Source organism: Panthera pardus, unplaced genomic scaffold, assembly GCF_024362965.1.
Source record: "Panthera pardus isolate Hobbes unplaced genomic scaffold, ASM2436296v1 HiC_scaffold_7, whole genome shotgun sequence".
NCBI lineage: Eukaryota > Metazoa > Chordata > Mammalia > Carnivora > Felidae > Panthera > Panthera pardus.
Genome location: NW_026527002.1, coordinates 81,890,245 through 81,918,030, shown reverse-complemented (window position 1 = coordinate 81,918,030; position 27,786 = coordinate 81,890,245). Strand labels below are relative to the sequence as shown.

The following is a 27,786-nucleotide window of genomic DNA, read 5'->3' as shown; positions in this document are numbered from 1 at the left end:
CTCAGGTCATGATCTCACGGCTCATGAGTTTGAGCCCCACGTCTGGCTCTGTGCTGACAGCTCAGAGCCTGGAGCCTGCTTCGAATTCTGTGTCTCCCACTCTCTCTCTCTGCCCCTCTCCCACTCACTCTGTCTCTCTCTCTCTAAAAAATAAATAAAAACATTAAAAAAATTTTTAATAAAAAAAATTTCCCAAATTTGATGAAAGACATGAATATAAGCATCCAAGAGGCTCAATGACCTCCAACTTAAGAGGAACTCAAAGAGACCCATGCTGAGACACAGCATAATCGAAACTTCAAGAGCCAAACACAAAAAGAAACTTGAAAGCAGCAGGAGAGAAGCAGTTCATTGCACCCAAGGGATGCTCAGTGAGATAATGAGCTGATTTCTCACCAGAAACTTTGGAAGCCGGAAGGCCGTGGGCCTATATATCCAAAGTGCTAAAAAGGAAAAACAACCTGTCAACCACGAGTCCCATTTCCACCAAAAGGATCCTTCAAGAGTGAGGGAGAAATGAAGACATTCCCAGATACACAAAAACTGAGGTGGTTCTTTACCACTAGACCTGCCCTGAAAGCTCCAGGGAGTTCTGTGGGACACATTAACACAGTAAAGGACCCACCCCCCTCACACACACACACACAAACACACACACACACACACACACACACACGTGATCATCTCAACCGATGCAGAGAAGAGAGCGTCAGACAAAAATCAACACCCTTTCATGTTAAAACCCTCAACACACTGGGAATAAAAGAAAACTATCTCAACATAATAAAAGGCGTAGTTGAAAAACCCATAGCAAACATCATACTCAATGGTGAAATACTGAAAGCTTTTCCTCTAAGACCAGGATGAGGCAAAGATATCTGCTCTTATCGTTTCTCTTCATCTAGCCAAAGCAATTAGACAAGAAAAAGAAAGAAAAGGCATCCAGATTAGAAAGGAAGAACTCAACTTATCTCCATTTGCAGATGATAGGATCTTATATGTGGAAAAGCCTAATGGTTGCACAGAAACTCTGTTAGAACTGGTAAATGTGTTCAGTAAAGTAGCAGAACATGAGGTCAACACACACACATTAGTTGTGTTTCTATATACTAGTAATGAACGATCTGAAAAAGAAATTACAGAACAATCTCGTTTACACAGCATCAAAAAGAATAAAATAATCAGAAATTAACCAAGGAGGTGAAAAGCAAGGCAAACTAGAAATTCTTGTAAAAGAATTAGAGACGGTGCAAACAAATGGAAACACGTTCATGTTCACGGGTTGGAAGACCTAATATCGTGAAAACGTCGATACTACCCAAGTGATCTACAGATTCAATGCAATCCCTGTCAGAATCCTTAGGACAACTTTTGCAGAAATACAAAACTCATCCTAAAATTAGATGAAATCTCAAGGGGACCCAAATAGCCAAAACAATCTTGAAAAAGAAGACCAAAGCTGGAAGGATCACACTTCCTGATTTCAACACATACTAACCGACCTACTGTGATCGAGATGACGTGCTCTTGGCATAAAGCCAGGTATACAGACCAAAGGGACAGAATAGAGAACCCAGAAGTGGAGCCTCGGCTATATGAACAAGCGACTTTTGACAAGGAAGCTAAGACTATTCAGTGGGGAAAGGACAGTCTTTTCAACATACGGTGCTGGAAAACTGGACGTCCACATGCTGGAGAATGCTGTTGGAGCCCTAGCTCACATCACGTACACGAATTAACTCAAATTGGATCAGAGATTTAATTTTAAGACTGAAAACAACAGGGGCGCCTGGGTGGCAGTCAGTTGAGCGTCCGACCTTGATTTCATCTCAGGTCATGATCCAGGGTCGTGGGATCGAGCCCCCGTGTTGGGCTTTGCACTGGGCACGGAGCCTGCTTGGGATTCTTATTCTCTCCCCCTACCACAAGTGCACGTGCTCTCTCTCTGTCTCTCTCTCTCTCTCTTTCAAAAAAGAAAAAGAAAACAATAAAGATTTTAGAATGAAACATAGGACAAAAGATGCATGACTTTGGATTTGGGAGTGATTTCTTGGTTGTGACAGCAAAAGCAGAGGCAACAGAAGAAAAAGTAAACAGGGGCCCTGGGTGGCTCAGTCGGTTAAGCGTCCGACTTCAGCTCAGGTCATGATCTCACGATCTGTGAGTTCAAGCCCTGTGTCGGGCTCTGGGCTGTCAGCTCAGAGCCTGCAGCCTTCTTCAGATCCTGTGTCTCCCTCTCTCTCTGCGCCTCCCCCATTCACGCTCTGTCTCTCAAAATATGAATAAATGTTAAAAAAAAATTTAAAAAGTGTGCAAACATGTTTAAAAAAAAAGAAAAAGGAAACAAATCGGACTCCATGAAAATTAAAAAATTTTTGTCCATCAAAAGGGATTAGCCACATGGGGCGCCTGGGTGGCGCAGTCGGTTAAGCGTCCGACTTCAGCCAGGTCACGATCTCGCGGTCCGTGAGTTCGAGCCCCGCATCAGGCTCTGGGCTGATGGCTCGGAGCCTGGAGCCTGTTTCCGATTCTGTGTCTCCCTCTCTCTCTGCCCCTCCCCCGTTCATGCTCTGTCTCTCTCTGTCCCAAAAATAAATAAAAAACGTTGAAAAAAAAAATTTAAAAAAAAGGGATTAGCCACAGAATGAGAGAAAATATTTGCAAGCATAGCTCTGATGAAGGATTACCATCCAGAATATGTAGAGCACTTACTTCTACAACAACAACAACAACAACAGCGACAACAACGCGGTTCAATGACGGGCGTAGGACACGGAACAGACATTGCTCCGAAGACACGCAAATGGCCGATAAGCACAGGAAAAGGTGCTCGACGTCACTAAGCCTTAGGGGCGCGCAAATCAAAGCTATGATAAGACGCCGCCTCACCTCGTGAGGAGGATCACTGTCAAAAAATAAGAACGAAAAAAATAACGAGCGTCGGCGAGGATGTGGAGTGACTGGAGCCCCCCTCGGGCGCCGTTGGTGGGCGCGTGAGGTGATGCAACTGCCGTGCCAAACAGCGTGGCATTTCCTCGAGATACTGATAATTACCACATGACCCCGCAGGTGTACTTGTGGGCACAGCCCCCAAAGAACTGAAAGCGAGGACTCGAGTAGATTTTTTGTGCACCCACGTTCACGGCGGCAACATTCACGGGAGCCAAGACACGGAAGGAAGTGTGGATGAACGGACAGCAAAACGCCGTCCATCCTTACACTGGAACATTATCCGGCCTTCAAAAGGAAGGGGATTCTGACACGTGTACCGCGCGGGTGAACTTGGAAAACGCGACGCTGAGTGAAATAAGGCAGCCGTGAGAGACGAAGACTGTACGAGATCCACTTGTGTGAGGCGCGTAGTCAAAATCGCAGACAGGAAGTAGAAGGGGGATTGCCGGGGGCCGGGGCAGGTGGCAGTTTGGAGTTAGTGCTTGGTGGGTATTGTTTCAGTTGGACAAGATGAAAAGAGTTCTGGAGAAGGACGGGGTGAAGCCTGCACGTTACGCGTGGAGGTGACGCCACAGAAACGTACGCTTAAAAATGGTTAAGATGATAACTCTTATGGGTTGTTTTAAATGTTTATTTTGAGAGAGAGAGTGTGTGGAGGGGCAGAGAGAGAAGGAGAGAGAGGGAGAGAGAGAGGATCCAAGCCGGCTCTCCACTGTCAGCACAGAGCCCGGCGTGGCGCTCGAACCCGTGAATCCCGAGATCGTGACCCGAGCCGAAATCAAGAGTCGATGCTTAACCGACTGAGCCACCAGGCACCCCGATAAGTTTTATGTTATGTGTATTTTACCACAATAGCAAAGAAAGGCAAAGGGAATAATTATAAAAAATCGGCAATAAGATAAACATCTAAGAGTTGAGAATCATGCGATCGGAAGGAAAAAAAGAGTCAAGCGCGTATCCTGCTTTTCCTACCCAAACCAGATCTCCGGGCAACCGCAGCGGGAGAGGGGGCTTCTCTCCAGAGAAATACTCTCGCTGATGAACAGAGGTCGACCCGGTGAACCTCCTGACGCACGCACAGACCGCTAGCGGACTTGTCAAACCCCCAGCCCGCTTCACCCAAGTCTCGTTCCGAGACACTTCAGGGCCTTCTGGGGAGCCACGCCCACCCTCACGGCCACCAGGACCCCCGGGGGGCGGGCACAGAGCGGCAGTGGTGGGTGCTAGAGCAGGGCCGCCGGCCTTGAGCGCCACCCCCAAGGGGGCAGCCACACCCTGGGGGACGCCAGCTTAAGGAACCATAAGCCAAGTGGAGAGAGAGGACAAAAGCCGGGCTGTGGGGGGAAGCCTCCTTTCCTTACCCTGCCGAGGAGAGGGGGCTTCTCTGGTGGGTCTGGACTGCGGGCCGGCGGAAGCGTGGGCCTGCCCTTCACCTCTGCCCGCTGAGCTGCTGGTCCCACTCACCCGTGCACCCCTCACGTCCCCTCTGGAAACCGAGATTCTCGGGGCGCCTGGGGGCTCAGTCAGTTAAGCATCCGACTTCGGCTCAGGTCATGATCTCACGGTTCATGAGTTCGAGCCCCACATCGGGCTCTGTGCTGACAGCTCGGAGCCTGGAGCCTGCTGCGGATTCTGTGTCTCCCTCTCTCTCTGCCCCTCCCCCACTCACACCGTCTCTGTCTCTCAAAAATGAATAAACATTTAAAAATATGTATTTTTTAAGGTAATGGATGGGGGCACCTGGGTGGCTCAGTCGGTTAAGTGCCTGACTTCAGCTCGGGTCACGATCTCGCGGTTTGTGGGTTCAAGCCCCGCATAGGGCCCTGTGCTGACAGCTCGGAGCCTGGAGCTGCTTCGGATTCCTTGTCTCCCTTTCTTTCTCCCCGCCCCTGCCCGTGCTCTGTCTCTCTCAAAACTAAATAAACATAAAAAAGAAAAATTAAAAAAAAAAAAAGAAACTGAGATTGTACGTCTTTGAGAACGAGGGCAATGAACCCAACATAAAATCTACATCAGGGTTGAGGTGAGAAGGCTCACTTTGTGGGGACTTCACTCCACCGGGTCCTCTTCTGTCCCACTCCTTTGTCTTTGTGACCTGCCCTGGCCAGGCCAGGAGGAGGACAGTGGCTGTAAGAACATGACCTCTAAGGAGGCAGCGTCATGTCACGGACGTCCTTCTTGATGTAGACAACTGTTGATTTTCATTACACTGTTCTAATTACGGTTTCATGGTCTCCGACCACGTCTGTGGCAAGGTCCGTATCTACTCTGAGAATCTCCCAGCAGATGGCAGCAAAGTGTCTTGTCCTAACAAGAGTCAGCCTCTGTCCGGCTTTCTGACCTGAGTCCCTCTGTGAGGCTGCCAACACGCGGCTCCCGAGGAAGAAACGGTCCAGATCGGAGGGTGTTCGTGGCCTGAGACCATCACAAACGACCTGCGCTTCTCGACACGTGGGCGCTCGCTGAGCGGCGTGAGCCCTAGAGGACATCAAGCAGAGGCGGTGGCCTTGGCCCTGACCCTGCTCAGACACAGACTTCAGATCTCCAAGACAGCCACCTCACCAGGGAGTTGGGGGAAACTTATTGAACACATTCTCTTCCAAATGGTGAAATTGGGGGCCACCTAGAACCTTGTTATCTTATATGTAACATTCGAGAGATCGTGCTTCGTTTTCATCTCCGCTTCGGGCGTGAAAACTACCAGGGGCTGAGTGAGGGTGGGGACACGGTGTATCTTAGTGGCCGCGGCGAAGACACACGTGCACGTTGGTGGTGATATTGAGCATTAGAGCTTTGTTTTTAGGTTTACTTATTTGTTTTGAGAGAGAGAGAGAGAGAGAGAGAGCGCGAGCGCAAGTGGGGGAGGAGCTGAGAGAGGGGGAGAGAGAATCCCAAGCAGGGATTGTGAGCAGAGCCCCTCGCGGAGCTCCATCCCGTGAGCCATGAGATCACGACCTGAGCCGAAACCGAGGGCCAGACATTCAACGGACTGAGCCACCCAGGCACCGCTAGAGGTTTGTTTGAAAGTTTGAAAAACAAAAAAATAACAGTCTGTGCTGTGGAATAGACACTGTATTAAAAAATATTTAGGTGAGGGGCACCCGGGTGGCTCAGTCGGTTGGGTGTCCGAGTCTTGATTTTGGCTCAGGTCACAAGCTCAACAGTTTGTGAGACTGAGCCCCGTGTCGGGCTCTGCACTGGCAGTGTGGAGCCTGCTTGGGATTCTCTCTCTCTCTCTCTCTCTCTGCGCCTCCCCCTGCTCAAGCACACTCTCTCAATACATAAAGAAAGAAACATTAAAAGGAATATTTAGGTGATTTGCTATCAACTGCTCATACACAGTCCTCTTCCATTTAATGTCAAAAACCTATTCCTAAAAATTAGACATTCTCCACAAAAAGTCAGCTGAGAATCAACTTTGTAATATAACTAAGAACAGGCAGAATACTTCCGTGTAAGTAACACACTTACTTACGTATAACTGAATGTAAAACGCTAAACACTTCGCTTCCTAAACACAGTGATGGTCAAGGATGTTAACGAACCTGTCAGCAGGAATGTGGTTTCTTTCAGCCCCAGCCGTGTCCCCAGCGCACACACACCCATCTGTTTCTCCTCGAGCAAAACACGTTCACGCGACTACAATCATCTACCCGTTGTTTCTGAGATGGAACTCAAGATTGTCCCACACGTTATTCTCGCAAAGTTCTTTTACTGATTTGGGAGGACGTAAATATAAAGTGTTCCTGTATAAGTATTGCTAGAAAGAAATTTGAGAGACCCACATTCTCTAAAAGTGTAAGTATTAAGGGCCCGGAAGTCTTCACCGTCAGGAGTGTCGCCTCGTAGATGTCCTGTGGGCTGTGCCTGTATCAGGTGCCGCTTTTGATGAGGCAACGTCTAGATTCAGAAGACCATCCGAACCACTGTTCACCTGGGGCAAGGCGAATATTTTTTATTTTGCAGAAATCAGCAAAATTCAGTAACATGATGCCAGATCGTTTATGCAGAAAACAATCACTAATACCAAATAATGTTACGCATTATTTAGAGGATAAACTACAAAACTGAGTAATTAAAATTACGGTAGATGGGATAAGTAGAAGTAGGATGATTTTCACTGAAGTGAATGTTCATCCACCTGTCCACCCTCCCGGGAACGTGGTGGGGGGGGGACGGTGCAGGGTTTGCACTGCCTGGTCCCCTTGTGGTCTGGTGGGACCATATGACTGGTGTTGGCTAATGAGGTGTGAGAGGGAGCGGCACACGGCATCTTCATACCAGAGCATTTAATGGCCAGAGTTCTCTTTCCCTCAGCCCGGAAGACCAGAAATATTCCAGAAAATGGTCATTTCATCAGCCTGGGTCCTGAAATGAAGATGGCAGAGCGGAGTCTCAGCCAACTCACTTATTATGAGCGAGACTAAATTCACAGAAAGGAAGTGGGAAACATCCTAAGTATCCATCGATGGATAAATGGATAAGCAAAATTTGGTATGTACATACAAGGGAATATTATTCAGCCTTTAAAAAGAATGAAATTCTGGTAAATGCTACAATTTGGATGAACCTTAAAGTCCTGATACTATGTGGAATAATCCAGACACAAGACTGTAGGATTCCACTTATACGAGAGGCCTAGAGAGTTAAATTCATAGAGGCAGAGGTGGAACAGTGACTATCGGAGGCTAGGGTTGGGGGGTACATGGGAGTTATTAATAGATGCGGAGTTTCATTGAGGGATGATCAAAAAGTGGAGACGAATGGTGGCGACAGCTGCGTGACATCGTGAAGGTTCTCAACGCCACTGAAGCGTATGCTTTACAATGGTTAAAATGGGAAATTTTGTTTTACATATTTTAACACAATATAAAAATTTTTTTTTTTTATTTATTTTTTAAAATAATTTTTAAAAGTTTTATCCACGTAAGTAATCTCCATACCCAATGTGGGGCTCAAACTCATGACCCTAACACCAAGAGTCACATGCTCTTCTCACTGAGTCAGGCAGGAGGTCCTAATATTTTTTTTAAAGAATCAAATAGAGGGGCGCCTGGGTGGCTCAGTCGGTTAAGCGTCCGACTTCAGCTCAGGTCACGATCTTGCGATCTCGCGGTCCGTGAGTTCAAGCCCCACGTGGGGCTCTGGGCTGATGGCTCAGAGCCTGGAGCCTGCTTCCGATTCTGTGTCTTCCTCTCTCTCTGCTCCTCCCCCGTTCATGCCCTGTCTCTCTCTCTCTCTCTGTCTCAAAAATAAGTAAACGTTAAAAAAAAAAAAATTAAAAAAAAAAGAATCAAATAGGGGGCGCCTGGGTGGCTCAGTCGGTTAAGTGTCGGACTTTGGCTTAAGTCATGATCTCACAGTCTATGAGTTCGAGCCCTGCATTGGGCTCTGTGCTGACAGCTCGGAACCTGGAGCCTGCTTCAGATTCTGGGTCTCCCTCTCTCTCTGGCCCTTCCTCTCTCACACTGTCTCTATCTCTCTCAAAAATAAAGAAACATTAAAAAAAAATTCACTCTAGGGATTCAAAATCAAATTTGAGCAAGCCGAAAAAAGAATCATTGAATTTGAAGATATATCAATTGAGATTATCTAGTCTTAGAAAGAAAAATAAATTAAGAAATGAACAGCATCTCAGAGACCTGACGTACCCAAAGTAGAATGACGTAATCAAAAGAAAACAAGTCAACCAAGAATTCTATATCCAGCAAAATCATTCTTAAAAAATGAAGAAAAGCTTAAAACATTCTTTTTTTTTTTTTTATTTTTATTTTTTTTTTTTATTTATTTTTGGGACAGAGAGAGAGACAGAGCATGAACGGGGGAGGGGCAGAGAGAGAGGGAGACACAGAATCGGAAACAGGCCCCAGGCTCCGAGCCATCAGCCCAGAGCCTGATGCGGGGCTCGAACTCACGGACCGCGAGATCGTGACCTGGCTGAAGTCGGACGCCCAACCGACTGCGCCACCCAGGCGCCCCAAAACATTCTTAATAATAATAAACCAAAGAGGGGAGAGTTTGTTGTTAGTGGATCTGACCTACAGGGAATACTAAAGCAAGTCCTTTGGGCTGAAATGAAAAGACACTAGACAATGATTCAGATTCACATGAAGAAATTCAGAACACCAGTACAGCTACGTGCAAAGATAAATACAAAAGACAGCATATGAGTAGTTTTTGTTTATAACTGCTTTTTTTCCTCCCTGACTTATAGGACGGCTACAGAAGCAATGTAACTCTAAGTTGATGCTCACAAAACATATGGAAATTGTCTTATAACATCTTATAATGATATAAGTGTCACTCAATCCAGAAGACACGATATTTATAAACATATATGCACCCAACGACAAAGCCTCAAAATACATGAAGCAAAAACTGACAGAACCTTTAAAGGGAGAAACTTACAATCCAACAATAATAGTTGGAGCTCTCGCCTTTTTCCCACCACCGTGGTGTGTGCGCTTGACTGTTCCTCGCCATGTTTTCTCACAAGACTTTCAGGATTAAGCGATTCCTGGCCAAGAAACAAAAGCAGAATGGGCCCATTGCCCAGTGGATTTGGATGAAAATTGGCAATTAAATCAGGCAGAACTCCAAGAGGAGGCATTGGAAAAGAACCAAGCTGGGTCTCTAAGGGATCGCACATGAGACAGCACACATACTTATGCTGCAGGAACGTCACGTGTTCCTGTCCGATGGCTCTGTGACATCCCTACTACCTGAATAACAGTCATGTTTTACCAGGGAAATGATTTCCTCTGTTGCTAAGCTTCTGCTCCAGTGAGTTGGCTCAGTAATAAATATGTGAGACCTTTTGGTTGGAAAAAAAAAACAATAATAGTTGGAAGCTTCAATACCCAACTTTCATAATGGATAGAACAATTAGATAGAAGATCAGCAAAGAAAGAGAAGACATGAAAACCACTACAGGCCAACTAGACCTAACAGGCATAATAGAATTTTCCACCCGACAACAAAAGGATACACAATCTTCTCAAGTGTATGTGAAACATTCTCCAGGACAGACCGCATGTTAGGCCATGAAATAGGTCTCAGTAAATTTAAAAGGATTGAAATCATGCAAAAAATATTCTCTGACCAAAATAGAATGAAATTGCAAATCATCAGAAAGAAAGAAATTTCGAAAATTCACACTTCTGTGGAAATTAAACAACACACTCCTAAATTACTAATAGTCAAAGAGGAAATTCCAAGGGAAATTAGAAAGTACTTTGAAAAGACTAAAAACAAAAACACAACGGACCAAAACTTATGGGATACGGCAAAAGCAGTGCTCAGAGAAATTGATATCTTTAAACACCTACACTGAAAATAACAAACACCTCAAATTAATAAACTAATCTTTCACCTTAAGAAGGTAGAGAAGAGTAAACTAAACTCAAAGCAGGCAGAAGGATGGGAATAGTAAAGATTAGAACGGAAACAGAGAATAGAAAAACAGTAGGAAAAAAAATCAATGAAACCAAAAGTTGGTTCTTTAAAAAGATATATAGGTGCGCCTGTGTGGATCAGTCAGTTGAGAGTCCGACTTCAGCTCAGGTCATGACCTTATGGTTGGTGAGTTCGAGCCCCACATCAGGCTCACTGCTGTCAGCCTGTCAGCACAGAGCCCACTTCAGATCCTCTGTCCCCCTCTCTCTGCGCCTCTCCTGCTTTCACTCTCTCAAAAATAAATAAACATTAAATGAAAAGATAAATAAAATAGAAAAGCCTTTAGCTAGACAGACCAAGAGGAAAAGAGAAGACTGAAATCACTAAAATCATGTATGAAAAAGGGGACATTACTACTGACCTTACAGAAATAAAAAGATTATAAGGGAATACTATGAACAACCATATGCCAACACATTAGATGATCTGGATGAAATTAAATAATTCCTAGAAAGATATAAACTAGCTCAAGAAGAAATAGAAATTTTGTTTTAAATTTTTAAAAAAATGTTTTTATTTATTTTTGAGAGAGAGAGAGAGAGCATGAGCAGGGGAGGGACAGAGAGAGAGGGAGACACAGAATCGGAAGCAGGCTCCAGACTCTGACCTGTCAGCAGCACACAGCCCGATGCGGGGCTCAAACCCGTCGACCACGAGATCATGACCTGAGCCGAAGTCGGGTGCTTAACTGACTGAGCCCCCCAGGTGCCCCAGAAATAGAAAATTTCTACTCTTACAGTGGACCTGAAACAGGTGAAGAGAGATCGCAATCTAAAAATCTTCCCTCATTAAAAGCCCAGATGACTTTACTACCAAAGTCCACAAGAAGTTTAATGAAGAATCAACATCAGTTTGTCATAAGCTTTCAAAAAGGGAAGACTCACTAACTCAATCTAAGAGGCCAGCATTACCATGATAACAAAACCAGACAAAGACATCACAAGAAAAGAAAACTACAGACCAATATCCCTTATGAACATGGATGCAAAAATTCTCCACAAAATTCTAGCAACCCAAACCCACCAGCATTTATTTATTTTTTTTTTTAATTTTTTTTCAATGTTTATTTATCGTAGAGAGACAGAGAGAGACAAAGCGCGAGCAGGGGAGGAACAGAGAGAGAGGGAGACACAGAACCCAAAGCAGGCTCCAGGCTCTGAGCTGTCCGCACAGAGCCCGACACGGGGTTGAACTCAAGGACTGCGAGATCACGACCTGAGCAGAAGTCGGACGCTCAGCCTACTGAGCCACCCAGGCGCCCCCCCACCAGCATTTAAAAAGGATTATTCCCAGGGGCGCCTGGGTGGCGCAGTCGGTTAAGCGTCCGACTTCAGCCAGGTCACGATCTCGCGGTCTGTGAGTTCGAGCCCTGCGTCGGGCTCTGGGCTGATGGCTCGGAGCCTGGAGCCTGTTTCCGATTCTGTGTCTCCCTCTCTCTCTACCCCTCCCCCGTTCATGCTCTGTCTCTCTCTGTCCCAAAAATAAATAAAAAACGTTGAAAAAAAAAAAAAAAAAAAAAGGATTATTCCCAGTACCAACTGGAAAATATCCCAGGATTGCAAGTTGTGTTCAACAAATGAAAGTTAATCAATGTAACGCGCCATATTAAATAAATAGAGGGAGGAAACCACATGATCATCAACAGATAGAATAAGAGCATTTGACAAAACATAGCATCTGTCCATGACCAAAACACTTAGCAAAGCAGAAAGAGTAGGGAAGTTTCTCCACCCGATAAAGGGCATCTAGGAAAAACCCACAGGGAACATCATACTTGATGGTGGAGGGAGGACAGCTTTCCTTCCAAGATCAGGAGCCAGACAAGGGCACCAACTTTCACCTCTCCTGTTCAACCTGTGCAGGAGATGCCAGCCAGGCAATTAGGCGAGAAAATAATCCAAAGTCATCCTGATTGGAAAGGAAGAAGTAAAGGCATTTCTCTTTGTAGATGACATGATCTTAAATATAGAAAACACTAGAAAGCACGCGAGAAAACTGGTAGCTGTAAGAAGTGAGTTTGGCGAGACTTGAGATATGAGATCAACGTACAAAACTCGGCTGTGTTTCATACTAACAAGGAACAATCCAAAATGAAACTGAAAAAAATCCCATTAAGAAGAGCATTAAAAACAATAAAATATTTAGTAATAAGTTTAGCCAAAGAAGTGGTTGTGTACTGGAAACTATAAAGTGTTGTTGAAAGAAATTAGAAAAGATCTAAATAAATGGAAAGTCATCTTGTGTTCAGGGATCAGAGATTTCCCATCAGTAGATGGCACCGATCCCCAAGTTCATCTGCAGAGTCAGTGCAATCTCCAACATTTCCAGCTGTGCTTTTCGGCAAAAATGGACAGGCTAGGGCGCCTGGGTGCGTCGGTTGGTTGAGCATCTGATTCTTGATTTCGGCTCCAGACATGGTCTCCGGTTCATGGGTTTGAGCCCTGCACTGGGCTCTGTGCTGGTGGCGGGTGGCGGCGGGGGGGGGGGGGGGGGGGGTGGGGGGGTGGGGAGGGTCCTGCTTGGGATTCTCTCTCTCCCTCTGCCCCTCCCCCACGTGTGCTCACTCCCTATCTCTCTTTATTAAATAAATAAACATTTAAAAACAACGGATAAGCTAATCCTAAAATTCCTGTGAAGCTGCAGGAGACTCAGAATAGCCAATCTTCAAAAACAACAAAATTGCAGGATTCACATTTCTCGATTTAAAAGTTTACTACAAATTCCGTACCACAGTTTACCACAAAGATTCAATAACCTGCTACAAACCAACAGTGTGATCCTGGCCTAAGGACAGACATATTGGTTACTGGAAAATAATCAAGACTTGAGAGAGTAATCTTTTAACAGATGGTGCTGGGACGACTGGACATCCGCATGCAAAAGAACAAAGCTAGACATCTGCTTCACATCACATACAAAAATGGACTCAAAATGGACCAAAATGTAAGAGCCAAACTACTAATCTCTTAGAAGAAACAGAGACATACATTTTTGTTACCTGGAATTAACCGTGGTTTCTTACAAGGGCGCCTGGGTGGCTCAGTCGGTTAAACGCCCGACTTAGATTTTAGCTCAGGTCACGATCTCATGGCTTGTGAGTTCGAGCCCCGCATCAGGCTCCGCACTGGCAGGCTCCCCACTTGGGATTCTCTCTCTCCCCCCTCCCCCCGCCCTCTTTCTCTCTGTGTCCCTCCCCAGCTCATGCCCCCCCCCCCAAACAAATAAAAATTAAAAATTAAAAAAGAATGGTTTCTTACAAAGACACCAAACGCATAAGCAACCATAGAAAAAAGACATTCGATTTCATCAAAATGAAAACTTCCTGTGCCTTGAAGGACACCATCCAGAAAGGAAAAAGATAACCCACATAATGGGAGAAAATATTTGGAAATCGCCTGTCTGATAAGAGTCTTGTACTTAGAATCCATAAAGAACACTTACAGCTCGACAGAAAGAGATTTTTAAGGCAAAGGATTTGAGTGGACATTTTTCCAAAGGAGACACACAAATGTCTAAGGAGCACGGCGAAGACGTCAGTGTCATCGGTCGTTAGGGAAGTGCAAATCAAGACCACAGTGCGATGCCACTTTACGAGGACAGCCGGAACTTAAAACGGACGAACAGAGGGTAGCAGGTGAACAAGCGCTAGAGAGGATGTGGAGACGCGGGGACCCTCGTACGCTGCTGGTGGCAATGCGAGGCGGTGCGGCCACTGGGGGAAACAGTCTGACGATAGGACCCAGGAGTCCCACTCCTAGGAATCGAGGAGTGAACTTAAGAGGATTGCAAACACACGTCCCTACAAAAACTCACTAACGTTCATGGCTGCTTTATTCGTAACACCGAAAAAGTGCGAACAATCCGCCCATCGGCCGACGACCGGACAAAGGAAATGTCGTGGATCCACACAATGGAATATTAGTCAGCCTTAAAAAGGAAGGGGTGCTGACACCTGCTACCGCGGGGATGGACCTTCACAACGCGATGGGAGGGTGAAAGAAGTCGGACGCAAACCATATATGGTCCGAGCCCATTCGCAGGAAGCGCCCCGGGGAGGCCAGTCCATAGAGACAGAACATAGGCGACCGTCCCTGCTAAAGTGTATGGGGTTTCTTTAGGAATGGCGGAATGTTGTGGAATTGGCTGGTCCTGATGGTCGCTGAGCCTTGGGATATGCTAAAAAAAATAAAAAACAACTGTACGCTTTTAAAGGGGTGACTTTCGTGACAGTGAATTCTATTTTGAGAGAGACGGCGAGATGCCCAGACAAGCACGGGCTGGTTTGCCAGCAAGATAAAGGGAAAGGAAGCCAGTGCCTGATTTCAGGGACTTAGAAAGTTGCAAGAGACAACTGCTTCTCAGCCGTGGACAGGAGCACCTCGAGTGACAGAAGCTATTATACACCTCAGCCTTAAGTCAAGGGTTAAGTCAGGGGAGCACAGCGTACCCACACTTGATCCCTGATGGGTTAGGCGAGCACCTGGTAAATCTTCTCGGGTAACAAAATGGCTCCAGATAAAGACACTAGAGGTTCTGGATGGGGCTGAAGTGTTCACGATTAAGTCAAGAAAAGGAGAACGGGATTTGCAAAGTGGAAAGGGATTATCAAGTCTTCAGAGATCTGAGGGCGTGTCCTCTGGCACACAGAGCTAACTGGAATCAGATGGGTGAGAAACCAGTTGGGGTTTTAAGACTTTGTTTATCTTTAAAGATTTTATTTATTTATTTTGAAAGAGGAGAGGAGAGGGGAGGAGAAGAGAGGACAGGAGAGGAGAGGAGAGGAGAGGAGAGGAGAGGAGAGGAGAGGGGAGGGGAGGGGAGGGGAGGGGAGGGGAGGGGAGGAGAAGAGAGGAGAGGAGAGGAGAGGAGAGGAGAGGAGAGGAGAGGAGAGGAGAAGAGAGGACAGGAGAGGAGAGGAGAAGGGAAGGGGCAGAGAGAGAGGAAGAGAGAGAATTCCAAGCAGGCCCTGTGCTGATAGTGGGGACTGAACCCGCGAACTGTGAGATCATGACTGGAGCTGAAATCAAGAGCCGGATGCTTGTGGCGCCTGGGTGGCTCAGTCAGTGAAGCATCCAACTTTGGCTCAGGTCATGGTCTCAGGGTTCATGAGTTCAAGCCCCACATCAGGCTCTGCACTGACAGCTTGGAGCCTGCTTGAGATCCTCTCTCCCTCTCTGTCCCTCCCCAGCTTGTGCTCTCTCTCTCTCTCAAAGTAAATAAATATACTTAAAAAAAAAAAGAGTCAGATGCTTAACCGACTGAGCTACCCCAGCACCCCTGACAGTCTCTCTTATTTTCCAATTTTGATACATATCTCTAGGAATGTGTCCATCATATCTAGGTATTCAAATGGCTTGATTTTTAAAGAAATCTTGTTTAAATCTTTAGTCATTGACTGGGATGTTCTAAGACTTCTTTGTGGCCTGATATTTGGGCAGAAATGTTCCCTACGGACTCAAAAAGCAGGCGTGCTGTGTCTACAGGACGTATCTGTCTGACGAGTCGTATTTAGTTGTTTCGCTGAGGCTCCGGTATGTGCCTTCAGTTTTCGTCTTTCCGAACAAGCAGTTCCTCGAGACGTGTGCCGTTGGTGGGTGCCCCTGCGTTTCTTACAGATCCCGAGGGGCTGCTGGGCGCCCCCTGTTCTGCTGCTCCATTTATCAGCACACACAGCAGCCCCATTCCTTTCCAGAAAGCCCTGCCTGGGTCACAGATCAGGACAGCTTTCTTTGGCTCAAACGGCTTTTCAAGGCTGGTCCTTGCAGACCACATGCTGGGTCTCGTTGGTGCTTTTTTTCGAGTCCAGTCCAAGAATCCCTTAATGGTGAGTTTAACGCACTCCGCGTCGTGTACCTACTGGCACATTCGGATTGATTTCCGCCACGTTATTACATCTGTTCTATTTACTTCTCTGCTTCCTATTGAATAAATCTAATTTCACTGATTTCTTTTTTTTTTTTTTAATTTTTTTTTTCAACGTTTTTTATTTATTTTTGGGACAGAGAGAGACAGAGCATGAACGGGGGAGGGGCAGAGAGAGAGGGAGACACAGAATCGGAAACAGGCTCCAGGCTCCGAGCCATCAGCCCAGAGCCTGACGCGGGGCTCGAACTCACGGACCGCGAGATCGTGACCTGGCTGAAGTCGGACGCTTAACCAACTACGCCACCCAGGCGCCCCTTCACTGATTTCTAAAACAAATATATCGGAGGCGCCTGGGCGGCTCAGTCGGTTGAGCATCTGACTCTTGATTTCGGCCCAGGTCATGATCCCAGGGTCAGGGATCTGGGCTGAACGTGGAGCCTGTTTGGGATTCTCTCTCTCCCTCCGCCCTTCTCCCCTGCCCGCTCTCTCTCTCTCTCTCTAATATAAAGTAAAATAAATTGTATTAAAACAAAGATTCACACTCCTGTTCATTTCCCTTGTCTATGGGTGCGTGTCTTCCCACGGGGCAGGGCGGCTGGCCTCCTCCCGGCCCCACGTTCACCTTCAAGGGCAACATCACGGAGCCTTGTCTCTGGGTTCTTCTGGCCGTGCTCTTATCTTCAGTCCATTGTCCCCTACCCCGTCCATTGGTTTCTTTCCTTATTTCCTTCTTCCTGTCAGCTCCAAATGCTCTCTCCATGGGAGGACTGGGCCATCTGAGAATGTCGTTATTGTGACCACAGTTGAGTGGCTGGATAGATTTGGGCAAATCTAAGGCCCAAAGACCCCCCCACCCACCCCCCCGCTTCGTGCGTGACAACAGCACACTGTTGTCTGGCATCCAGCGTCCCGCATGAGCCTGGCCCACACGGAGGCCTCGTCTTCCTCTCCCAATGGCTGTAGAAGCTTCCTCTTGTCTTGGATACCGTTGAGTCCCACCGTTGTGTGTCAGGCCCACTTCTCCTCGTCTCTTCTGTGATCCCGTCCTTTTTCCCTGACTCTGCAAGCTGAGCTCCATCTTCCTCCCAACACTGTTGGGTCCGTTCATCCCGCCTTCCGGAGTCCCCGCACCTCCGTGTTGGGATCTTCGCCTCCACGTCCACTGCACTGGCGTTTCCTTTTGTGTTTGTGTCTCCTTTTCCTGCCCAGCTGCCTGCACCACGGCTTTGGGCCAGTCCCCGGGCTCACCCGTGCGTCCCCACGCCCCCCGCGTCCCCAGGGCTCCTCACGGGGGCGCCTGGAGCCCACAGTCCCCTCCCTGCGCCAGGAGCTCCTCCGGTTCTGCGGGAGGGGGCACGGCCCCTGCGGACAGGGCTTGCTGACACAGGTGAGCAGCCCGACCCGTGGGACACGTGTGTGACGGAGACGGAAGGTGGTTTAGGGCTGGAAGCGCGCACAGGCTGTCCCCCGCGCAGATCTGCGGGTGGCGGGGAGTGTGTAACTGAGGTTCGTCACGCCCTGCCCCCTCTCCCTCCTGCTCTCTGGCTGCTGTGCGGGTGGTGGGACCCCAGCGGCCAGAGGAAAGAGGGACTCGGGCCTCAGGGCCCACCAGGGTCCCCAGGGTTGTCCCCTCAACCATAAACCCTCAGAACTAAAATAAACGGGCAACCCTTAGGGCCCCCCTGATTTGCATCAGAACCACAGACTGGCAGGAGCAGCCCCACCGCGGCCCGGTCCCTGCGGAAGGTGCCCGCGGACGCCCCCTCAGTCCTTTGCCACCCCCTCCCCCCAGAGGGGCTGTAACGGGGAGTGCCCGGGCCTCGGGCGAGAGTTGGGCACCGGTCCTACTCACACTCGTCGCCGGGCAGAGCCGAGGTCCCGATGCACCTCCACCCTAATCCCTTATCTGTGAGTGTAGGACGAAGGTCTTAGCAGGGGTGCAAGTGGACAGAGGCTCTTGAGGTGACCCCGTCCTGGATTACCCAGGTGGGCCTTAAATCCAACGACAGGTGTCACTGTGAGAGACACGCAGAGGTAAAAAGAGGCCACGTGGAGACCAAGGCAGAGACTGAGGGATGCAGCCACAGCCAGGGACACTGGGGCCCCAGAAGCTGGAGGGGGCGGGCAGCGTCCCCCCATCCCAGAGTGGTCTGGGGGACCGCGGCCCTGACACCTGGGTCCAGAGTCTGGTCCCCAGATGGTGGGAGGGTGACTTCTGCTGTTTGTGGTCATCGTGACGGCAGCCTCGGGAAACGAGGCGAAAAGCCGCGTTCTGTGACCGTCCTGTCCCGCTTTGCACGCAGGGCCTGCAGCCTGGAGATGGTCCCACGACGTGCCGCCCAGCGTCCCCTCCTTCCCACGGCCGCTCGCTGCCTGGTGCTCGGGATGGGCTGTGGCTCCTGAACTGGCCTCTGATGACGCCTGCACCCTCTCTAACCTCCACCCTCGCCAGCCTGGCAGTGCAGAGAGACCCTCAATCAAGTCTCTGCTTAAGAGCGCAGGTGTGGGTGCAGGGACACCCCCAGGATCGTCCGGGACCTCAGCTGAGTGCACCTGTGACTTTGGTCAACCTGCTGTGTCTCCGCTCGGGGGGTTATTCCATTCTGCATCTTGGGAGACACAAAGCTGGGACGGCGGGGGGGGGGGGGGGGTCTCGTTCAGCCCCTGGACTCTTTCTTCTTCCTGCCTGGCGTGTGGGTACAAGAGCCCTGCCCCGTGAGGACTGACGCCAGGGCGAGGCGAGGTGGGTGAGACACACGGACAGCACCAGCCTCACAGGACTCCGAGGAGCGAGTGCCAGCCAGCCTCACGTGCCCTCATCTTAGAGGGCAAACTCATCTTAGAGCAGAGGATAAACACCACTGTGACTCACACACAAACCTGGGAGGCGCGGGCTTGGTGAATTTCTTCGGAGGCCATCGCCACTCTCTGGGGGTCCCTCAGACCGACCCCTCTGAGCAGGCTGTGCAGGCTGTCCCGGCTCTGCCTTAGGACACAGCCGCTTGGACGGGGCCTGCTGTCCCTGCAAGGAGAGACCTGCGTGCAGCCTCCGGTGCCCTTGGCAAGGCAGGTCCCAGCGGACGAGTCCTCTTCGTAAGTGACTGGCCCCGTCCGAGGACCCGCCCCGTCCGAGGACCCGCCCCGTCCGAGGACCCGCCCCGTCCGAGGACCCGCCCCCCTCCGAGGACCCGCCCCGTCCCAGGACCCGCCCCGTCCGAGGACCCGCCCCCCCTCCGAGGACCCGCCCCGTCCCAGGACCCGCCCCGTCCGAGGACCCGCCCCCCTCCGAGGACCCGCCCCGTCCCAGGACCCGCCCCGTCCGAGGACCCGCCCCTCCGAGGGCCCGCCCCCCTCCGAGGACCCGCCCCCCTCCGAGCACCCGCCCCCTCCGAGGACCCGACCAAGGCTGCTGCTCCTGAGTCCTGGTAGGGAGGAGCCGCGTGGCCGGGGGAAGCTGGGAACACGTGTCCCATCTGCATGTCATAGGTGATGATGGCCGGGACGGAGGCCCTGCAAGGCTGTGGCCACTGGGAGAGGCCCATCTGAGCCTGGCAGGGACCAACCACAAATGAGGCCGGCACAGCACAGACCCCAGAGCAAGCAGCCCCCCTCTGACAGCCTCAAGGAGGGGACTCCCCCCACGCAGGGGCCTGGGTCCCAGAGCCAGCAGCTTGTAGAGTCCCAGCAGGGTGCCTAGGAGGCAGGGACCACCTTGGCGGGGTGGGAGCACCCCCAGTGCAGGACCCACTCACACCCGAGCGTGGCCAGGCGCCCCAGCCCATCCCCCGTGCCATCCACAGTGCTGCTCGAGTTCATTCCAAAAGTCACGTGGGTGTGGGTGCTGCCTCAGCCTCCCGGGTCTGACGCGGCTCTGAGCGCTCAGGGTGAGGTCCCAGGGACGTTGGGGACGGCATACGGGCACCTGGCTTCGGAAGAACCTTCCTCGCTCAGGGGGTGCTCATCAGCAGTGTTGACAGGCTGCTTAGGGCGAAAGAGCCTCAGGGAAGGGCTGGCCTCCCCTGGGGACGTTTGTCAATGTTGTGATCATCCGCCCACAGGGTCTAGTGACTTTCTCAGCCTGAGTCCATGCCTCCGGCCAGGGAGGGGGGACGTCTCTCCAGGGCTGTAGAGACAGCTCCGGCCCACAGCCTCTGAACTCCACCGCGGACTTCACCTAACCCTCTGAGAGGGGGGCTCCCACCTTGGGGAAGAGGGGGCATCCCGGGGGGGGGGGTGAGGGAGACCAGTCCGCGGGACACACACTGTCCTCCCTTCCAGTGCAGCTGGGGAGAGGGCGGCACCGGGATGCTATGCCACCTCCAGCTGGGGAAGGGGCTCAGGGCAGCAAAATGAGCCGATGGGAGCTGTGGCCTCAATTCAGTGGCAGGCAATGGACCTTTCTATCTCTGCCTCTCTGTGCCTGTGTCTTTCTTAACCAGCTTCCAAGTTAGGAGATGCGTGTGGTTCACCATCACCTGGAGCCCCAGCACTCAGTCGACCCAGCCAGCCAGCTCGTCCTGGGTCCTGGGAGGCAGGGGACCTCTCCCCCCAGAGAGTGAGGGGCCCCCACTGCCCCGCACCCCACGTCAGCCCCAAGACCACTCTGTTTAGGACGGCTCGCTGTCTGCTGTGTTCCCCCTGGAAGCAATCCGGGACTCTGCATTGGAAGGATAACGGGGGGCCCTAGGAAGAAGGGGACCAGATGTGGCCCGAAGAGGTCAGAGGCAGTGATCTCCACGGACCCACCATGGTAGCCGCGGCCACCAACAGCCTGGTGTATCTGCTCAACTTGAACCACGTCCTCAACATCCAGGGTCTGAGAGTGTGGCTGGCAGCCCAAGCCCGAACTACGTGGGCCGACGGTGGAGTCCAGGCTGGGAGACGGGAGCTCGTCCACCGCGGGGGGAGCCGTGGGCAGGGGCAGGCGCCGAGGGGGCAAAGCACAGGCCGTGATCCTAGACACGTGCCGGCCCAGTACCCCGGCGGGAACCCAGGTGCCTCCACACCCAACTGGATTCACTGATGAACTCAACATTAATTGTGCCCCTGCTGTGTGCCTGGTGCCATGATAAGTCACGGGGACTTGCACCGGTTTCTCATGGAGCATTTGTTTGCTTTAAGAGAGAGGGCGGGGTGGGGAGAGAGAGAGAGAGAGAGAGAGAGAGAGAGAGAGAGAGAGAATCCCAAGTAGGCTCCACGCTCGGCACAGAATCCGACACGGGGGCTCGATCCCATAACCCTGGGATCACGACCTGAGCCGAAATCAACAGTCAGACGCTCCGCCGATTGATTGAGCCACCAGGGGTCCCTCTGTTGGAGCTTTTGAGGCAAGGGAAACAGACTTCAGCCAGATGCTGCCACACGGAGGGAAGGTTCCTCCCCAGAACCGCCGGGCGGGTGAGCTGGCGCACCTGCGCCACATTTGGTCCCAAAGCCACAGCTGACTCTCCGCCCCTCCGCCCTAGAGGCCCGTCTTCCTGTTCCCTCGCTGGCCCGGCGCCGAGTCAAGGTGGCGGTCCTTGCCACGTGTAGGTAAGAACGGCCTGTGTCGCCAGTAGCGTCTCAGGGGGCCCCTCCGTGCTCCGGACCCAGGCCACACTCCCCGGCCCCGGCCAGCAGCAGCCACCACCCTCTACAGAATGGTAGCTCCTCTCTCCTCCTGCTGGCCTACTGGCACGCGGACCCCAAAGGAACCAGGCGGCGGTGTAGGAGCAGTGTGACCCCGCTGTCCCCCCGGAGGAAGCAACCCCCCTGAACCAGCACCTCTGGACCTGCAGGGCAGGATGGGAGGCACAGAATCACGGCTCCCAGGGCCACGGGAGTGGTGACGAGTGGGCCATGCCCGCATCCACCCCGTCGCGACCAGACGCACACAGCCCGCCTGTACGCAGCGTGGTTATGGGTTCGAGACCTACAGCCGCCTCGGAGAACAGCGCCCGGCCTCACCAGCTGATTCTAGAGGCGGTTCCAACCACCCTGGGGCCGTGTCCGTGTGGAGGACGACAGGGTCCCACGTCTCCCGCCCGCTGCGTCGCCTCCTTTGCCATCAGGTGGCTCCTGGGTTTGAGGTCGTCTCCTGCAGAATCCTGCGTGGGCGAGTCTCCCTCTGAGCCCTGGAACGCTTGGAGGAAGAGAAGCCCGAGTGGTCTGCGTCCACTGGGATGGGTCGGAATGCACATTACACCCTGCCTCGGGGCAGCGCGCTCCCGCCCTCGGTCCCAGCGAGGCCCACAGGTCCCCCGTGGTCTGGGACCACGGAGCTCCATGCCGGTCCTCCGACACCTCCCGTTCGCGGGACCAGGTGATAGCGCGGGAGCTCTGTTCAGACACCTCCCAATCCAGAAGGTGGAGATGGACGGACGACGGAGAACAGGGAACGGCGTGTGCGAAGGCCGTGAGCACGTGGGGGGGGGGGGGTGGGCCGAGCCCTGCTGGCCCACGAAGGCCTGGTTCAGGCCAACGAGGAGGCGCATCGGCTCCCTTGCCGACGGATTTTCTCGGCCGCGGGTCAGGGGCTCAGAGCGTCTTCCTCGTGCTGCCCTCTGCTCTCTGCAGCCGCATGAAGCCTCCTCCAGCCAGTAGAGCCTCAGAGCACAAGTGTGGAGTCTGCGGCCGCTGCTCCTCTCACATCTTCCCGTGTCCCCCCCGCCCACCCCAACCCTGTGCCCCCCCCCCCCCCCCAGCCTCGGGCTCGGCCGCCAGCTCCCGCTTTCTCCGGGACGCGGCCTAAGGCGGGCAGGAGCCCGGGAAGGGATCCTGCGTCTGAGCCGCCATCACAGTGGCCCTCTTTTGGCCTCGGCTGAGATGGGGTCACCCCTGCCCAGCGGCCAGCCCTGGAGGTCACGGCCCACCTGTAGCCCCAGGCCCGCCCGACGAGGCCCAAGTCTCGGCCGTGTGCCCCAGCCCCGGCGGCACCCTCCCCGCCCTCCCTGGTCAGCACACCTCGGGTTTTTCTCCCGGAGCCGCACCCTCTCCGCCTTCGGGCTGCATGACCTCATCCCAGCTCCGGCGTGGCACGGAGGCCGGGCCACCATGATCGCGTCTCAGGTGCGCACGTGTGTCCGTCTCCCGGGGCGGCCGTGACGGAGGGCCACAAACCGGGAGCCTTGGGATTAGAACATGTCCCCTCCCGGTTCTGGAGGCCGGAGCCCAAAACGCAGTTGCTGCGGCCTGTGTGCCGGGCTCTGCCCGCGTCTCCCGGTGCCGGCGCCTTGCCGCCAACCCTTGGCCCGGGGACGCATCGCTTCGCCTCCGCGTCCGTCACCACACTGCATCGTCCCCGCCTGTGTCTCTGCCTTCACGTGTCGTGTTCACATGTTCTCTTGTGGGGCACCGGTCACACGGGATTAGGGACCCTAATGACCTCATCTTTACTTGGTCACGTCACCTGCAAACACCCCACTTCCAAGTAAGGTCAGATTGACAGGTGCCGGGTTGGGATTTCCACATCTTTCTTGGAGACACAATTCAGCCCCGAACAGCAGGGTCCCAGCGGCAGTCAGTGTGACCGTTTCTAGAATTTGTGGCCGAGGCAAGTAGGTTCCTTTCTTCCCGTCATGACGAGGTGCACCGAGGGCCATCACCCGTGCCTCACAGAGCCTGAGAAGGCAACCAAACGGCAGAAACGATAGCCACCAGAGCGGGAGGAAACAGCGTGGCCCTCTCCGGTGGACTGGATCGAGCCGGTCCTGAAGGCTCACTTGCCTGGCGTCTCATGCATGGGAGCTGCCAGGCTCCTTTTCTGCCCGAACTGCCTTCTCTGAGAGATTCTGTCACCTGCAGCCTGAAGGAACGGGCTTTGCTAGTCGTGGCCCCAGATGAAGTCGGGCGGGGGACGCAGAGGCCTCCCCTGCTCAGGAAAGGTGTGATAAACTCGGCCCGGGCCCGGGCAAGTGACCGTGCCTCCCGCCCCTGTGTCTCTTTCAAGTCGTTCAAGGTTGGGCCGAGGCGGTGGGCTGCCTGGACGGCCGGAAAAAGTTCCGGCTGGTGGTGGCCCTGGAATGACAGGCTGCAGTGGGCCGGCCCCACCCAGCTCTCAGGGGGACGGTACCGGGAGTGAGGCCTGAGGCTGGCAAAGAGGTTCTGGGAGCTGCTCACCTACCGGGCGAGCCACGTGCTGGAGTTGTCGGCTCGCGAGCGGCCACCAGAAGGGGCATCTTCGGCTCACGGTGTCAGGTCAAGGCGACGGTCCCCGTGAGGCACCGGCTGTCCCCGGCACACGAGTCCTGGCTGCTTCCGTCGGACAGGATGTAGGCTGTGCCGCGGCCCGTGCCCCGTGCCGAGACTTCAGTGCCGCCTGCCCGGCTCCGGTCCACCGCTCGCCGGACGGGAGGAGCAGGCCACTCGATGGCGGGGAGCACGGCTTCGGGAGCAGGGTCGTGTGAGCGGCTGGAACGCCACATGGCCGCCCTGCGGTGGGGGGCAGGGGGGGTGCTTGAGCACGACATGCTGTGACTTTTGGGCAGTGTGCCTTTCAATGTGCTCGGAAGGAGGAAGGCGGGTGGGCGTCAGGCAGCCTGGGATGGACGGAGAACGTGTGTGTTTGCTCCTCGCCTGGCCCGGCCAGCTCAGGAAAGACGTGCTCCCTTCTGTAGGCAGTTGGAGTCGGGCTTTTGGTGACTGACAAAAGCCTAGGGTGTGCCCGTCCCTCCAGGGGACCGCGGGGGCCTCTGCCTGGGCCTGCCACCTTCTCCCCCAGCTCAGTGGCGGGGGGGGGGGGGGCAGCCGGGACAGGGGTGCGGGCCCCTGGATCTCAGGTTCCCCCAGACTCTGGGCTCTTCTCTCACAGAGACACACGCACCGGTGACACAAAGGGTGACTCTTGTCACGTCTTCTCCCCTTCTTATTTTAACACACACCTGCTGCCAATCAAGGAGGAGATAAGTGGGGCTGTGCCCGGTTGGGCTCCCCCGGGAGACGACCCCGTCCCGTGGCAGCCCCTTCCTCCTGGCACCTGGAGCCCCGCGGGGGCGGGAGGTGGAACCTCAGGCCTTCGAGCTGCTCCCCCCCCCCCCCCCCCCGCGAGGCCTGGTCTCCCAGCTGCAGCCGAGGCCCCTCCCGAGGGCTCCCTCCTTCCCTCCTGACCCCCTCGGGCCATCTCAGCCTCCTCACCCCAGCCGACTTGCCGGCCCCCCCCCCCAAACCTAGGAGCTGCTCCGGACTCCGGGCCGCATCAGGCCCTGTTGACGGCAGCTCCTCCACATGGGCTCCGACTACCGCGGCCCCACCGGGCTCACTGCCCCTGTCAGACGTGCCCCAGCGTGTACAGCGTGTTCACCAGTTAGAGTCACCCCGACAAAGGCCGGGGAGTCGTTGCTGTGGGGCTCGGAGGGGCCAGTCTGGGCTGTGTCTGCAGACTTCATGCTGACTGCGTTCCTTCCGGAAGGCCCCGGTCTGGCTCCGTTGGCATTTACCCTCTGGCTCAGCCCGCCACCACCTGTGCCCTGGTGCCTGTGGCTGGAGGGGTAGAAGCCAGCACTGGCAGGACTGGTCCTGTCTTTGGCCTGGGTGGGGCGGGGGCACTAGGGCAGGTGGGGCCTCAGGAAGGGGTGCCCGGGGAGCACCAGCTCAAATGCGCAAGGAGAAGGGACATCTTGGAAGAGGACGTAGCCTGTGCCAGAACCCAGTGGCAGCCTTGAGGACAGGTCCTGAGAATGACGGTGCCCACAGCCGTGGTTTGCTACGAATTTCTGCCGTGTCGGCAGACTGGGATGTGATGCAGCCTGGAGGTCAGGGCCGGACTCTGTGTGGGAGGAAGGCCACCTGGCCAGCCCAGGCTGCCACCAGGGGGGTGAGGCCATCTCGGAGTCCCACCGGGTGGCTGTTACTGTCCCTGCCCAGGAGGAGCCGGGCTCAGCCCCAGACCCTGGCCCCAAGTGCCCCTGGGAAGGGCCAGAGGCTGCCCTGAGTCGGCTCCAAGGCCTTTCCGGGCCCCTGGCCTCCCCATCCTCAGCCATGAGCCTTTGGCTAGCTCTGCAGAGGCACCTTCTCTTGGGCAGGAGGCAGATGCGTGAACAGGGTGTGAGGACCGAGAGCCCCCCCCCCCGCCCCCCGGGAGGTCTGAGAAGGAGTGGGGGGAGGGGAAGTGGCCCAGGGGCCAGATGGGGCACCCGGTCTGGAAACTCCCTGGGCGCTGAGAGGACAGCCTGGCCGCTGGGGGGGGCACGGGGGGTGCCACACAGCAGGCACTGTCCGGGCCTCAGGGTAGAGGATGAGATCAGAATGTGAAGGGCAGGGAGGCCGTGCTGCGGTGTGGGACGGGCGAGCCCCTCCACCCACAGTGCGTCTGCGGCCTGCCCCGGCCTGTCCGCCCGCCCACCCCACCCAACATTTTCCGATGGAAAGTTCCCAGGGTAGCGGCAGCACAGATTCCACGAAGAGGGTGTACCCGGGCAAGGGCAGGCCTGAGGGCTTACCGACGCGAGGTCGGGTGGCGGGGGGGGGGGGAGGGCTAGGCCGCTGAGGGGGCCCATCGATGCCCCCAGCTCCCCCAAAGGCTGGGGTTCCCCTCCTTCGTGGGCACCCCTCCCCAGGCAAGGCGTGCTCCTGGGAGGGCAGGGGGCCAGCACGGTGGTGGACACGAAGCTTCCCTGGCTTGTCTGCTGGACACAGTGTCTACGCTTGGGGAGCGGCCATCAGATAGAGGAATCGACACTCGAATGAGTGAATGGCCCATGGGGTGGCCCACCTGACCGCCGGACCGAAAAGCACATTGGAAAACCATGGGCTGGCAAGGACCTGGGAGCGTCCCCTCTGGGGGGGATTCGCCCCTGTTGCAACAGGCCTGGGAGGAAGGACTTCCAGGTTGGAGGGGCCGGTTTCCCCCGAAATGGATGGGGGAGGGTGTGGCCAAGGTGTGGGGTTCCCGGAAGCAAGAGCCAGTCCAGGAGTGTCGGGAAGTCTCGGGTGGGGGGTGACCAGGCCCCAAGGGTGGGGCAGCTAGGGGAGGAGGGAGAGGCCGGCGAGGGCCCAGGATCGGGCTCAGGAGGGGTCTCCGTGGCCGCGGAGGAGATGGTTTCCCCGAAGTGTGGGCCTTGCCCACACTTCCGCTGCCCCCCCCAGGTCACACACAAGGCAGGCTTGGTATCCGTCGGCGGTGGCTCCTGCTCAGCCCCACAGCTGTGCAGGTGGGCTGGATGGGGCCTGGCTGGGGGTGAGAGCCCTCCGCCCCTGCCACCACACAGGGAACCGAGCTAGGGTCAGAGGCTCCAGCCCTGCATCCCCTTTCTGCCGCTTGTCCCCCACCCTCACGGCTGAGGCCCTGAGGCTGTTTTCTGGGAAACAGGGAGACGCGGCTCAGCAGGGAGGGCTGGGCCTGGCTCCAGGGCCTGGTGGAGCTGTGCCGAGAAGGCCAGCAGGTCCACGTGGACAAATGTGGCCGAAGTTCCAGGGCCGCCCACGCAGGCCGCTAAGGGCAGGGGCCGCAGCCTGGGTCTGCTTGGGCCGCGACCAGCAGCGGGGACGCCCAGACGGCAAGCCCACAGCGTGAGCCCAGCCTTAGGCACAGAGGTATAG

General features: G+C 54.0%; 1 protein-coding gene and 1 pseudogene across 3 annotated transcripts; one reads left to right on the top strand and one right to left on the bottom strand.

The window, feature by feature from the left end:
• The first annotated feature begins 9,089 nt into the window (after positions 1-9,089).
• On the top strand, positions 9,090-9,675 carry LOC109258342 (60S ribosomal protein L39-like; annotated as a pseudogene).
• Positions 9,676-23,706: 14,031 nt separating this feature from the next.
• On the bottom strand, positions 23,707-27,431 carry LOC109258414 (uncharacterized). 3 transcript variants are annotated; one of them, XM_053896346.1, is made up of 3 exons: positions 25,416-27,431; positions 24,370-25,130; positions 23,707-24,055 (listed from the first exon to the last, which is right to left on the bottom strand). In XM_053896346.1, the coding sequence occupies exon 1, from the start codon at positions 26,742-26,744 to the stop codon at positions 25,794-25,796; it is 951 nt and encodes a 316-aa protein (XP_053752321.1). In that variant the 5' UTR covers positions 26,745-27,431; the 3' UTR covers positions 23,707-24,055; positions 24,370-25,130; positions 25,416-25,793. The 3 variants fall into 3 exon arrangements, with proteins under 3 accessions (XP_053752321.1, XP_053752322.1, XP_053752323.1); XM_053896347.1 differs by having other exon boundaries at positions 24,374-25,130; XM_053896348.1 differs by having other exon boundaries at positions 24,370-24,860.
• Positions 27,432-27,786: the final 355 nt, after the last annotated feature.

Bases quoted from the DNA above. Each gene is read 5' to 3' on its own strand.
- LOC109258414 (XM_053896346.1), bottom strand. From the start codon at position 26,744: ATGGGCCCCCTCAGCGGCCTAGCCCTCCCCCCCCCCCCGCCACCCGAC.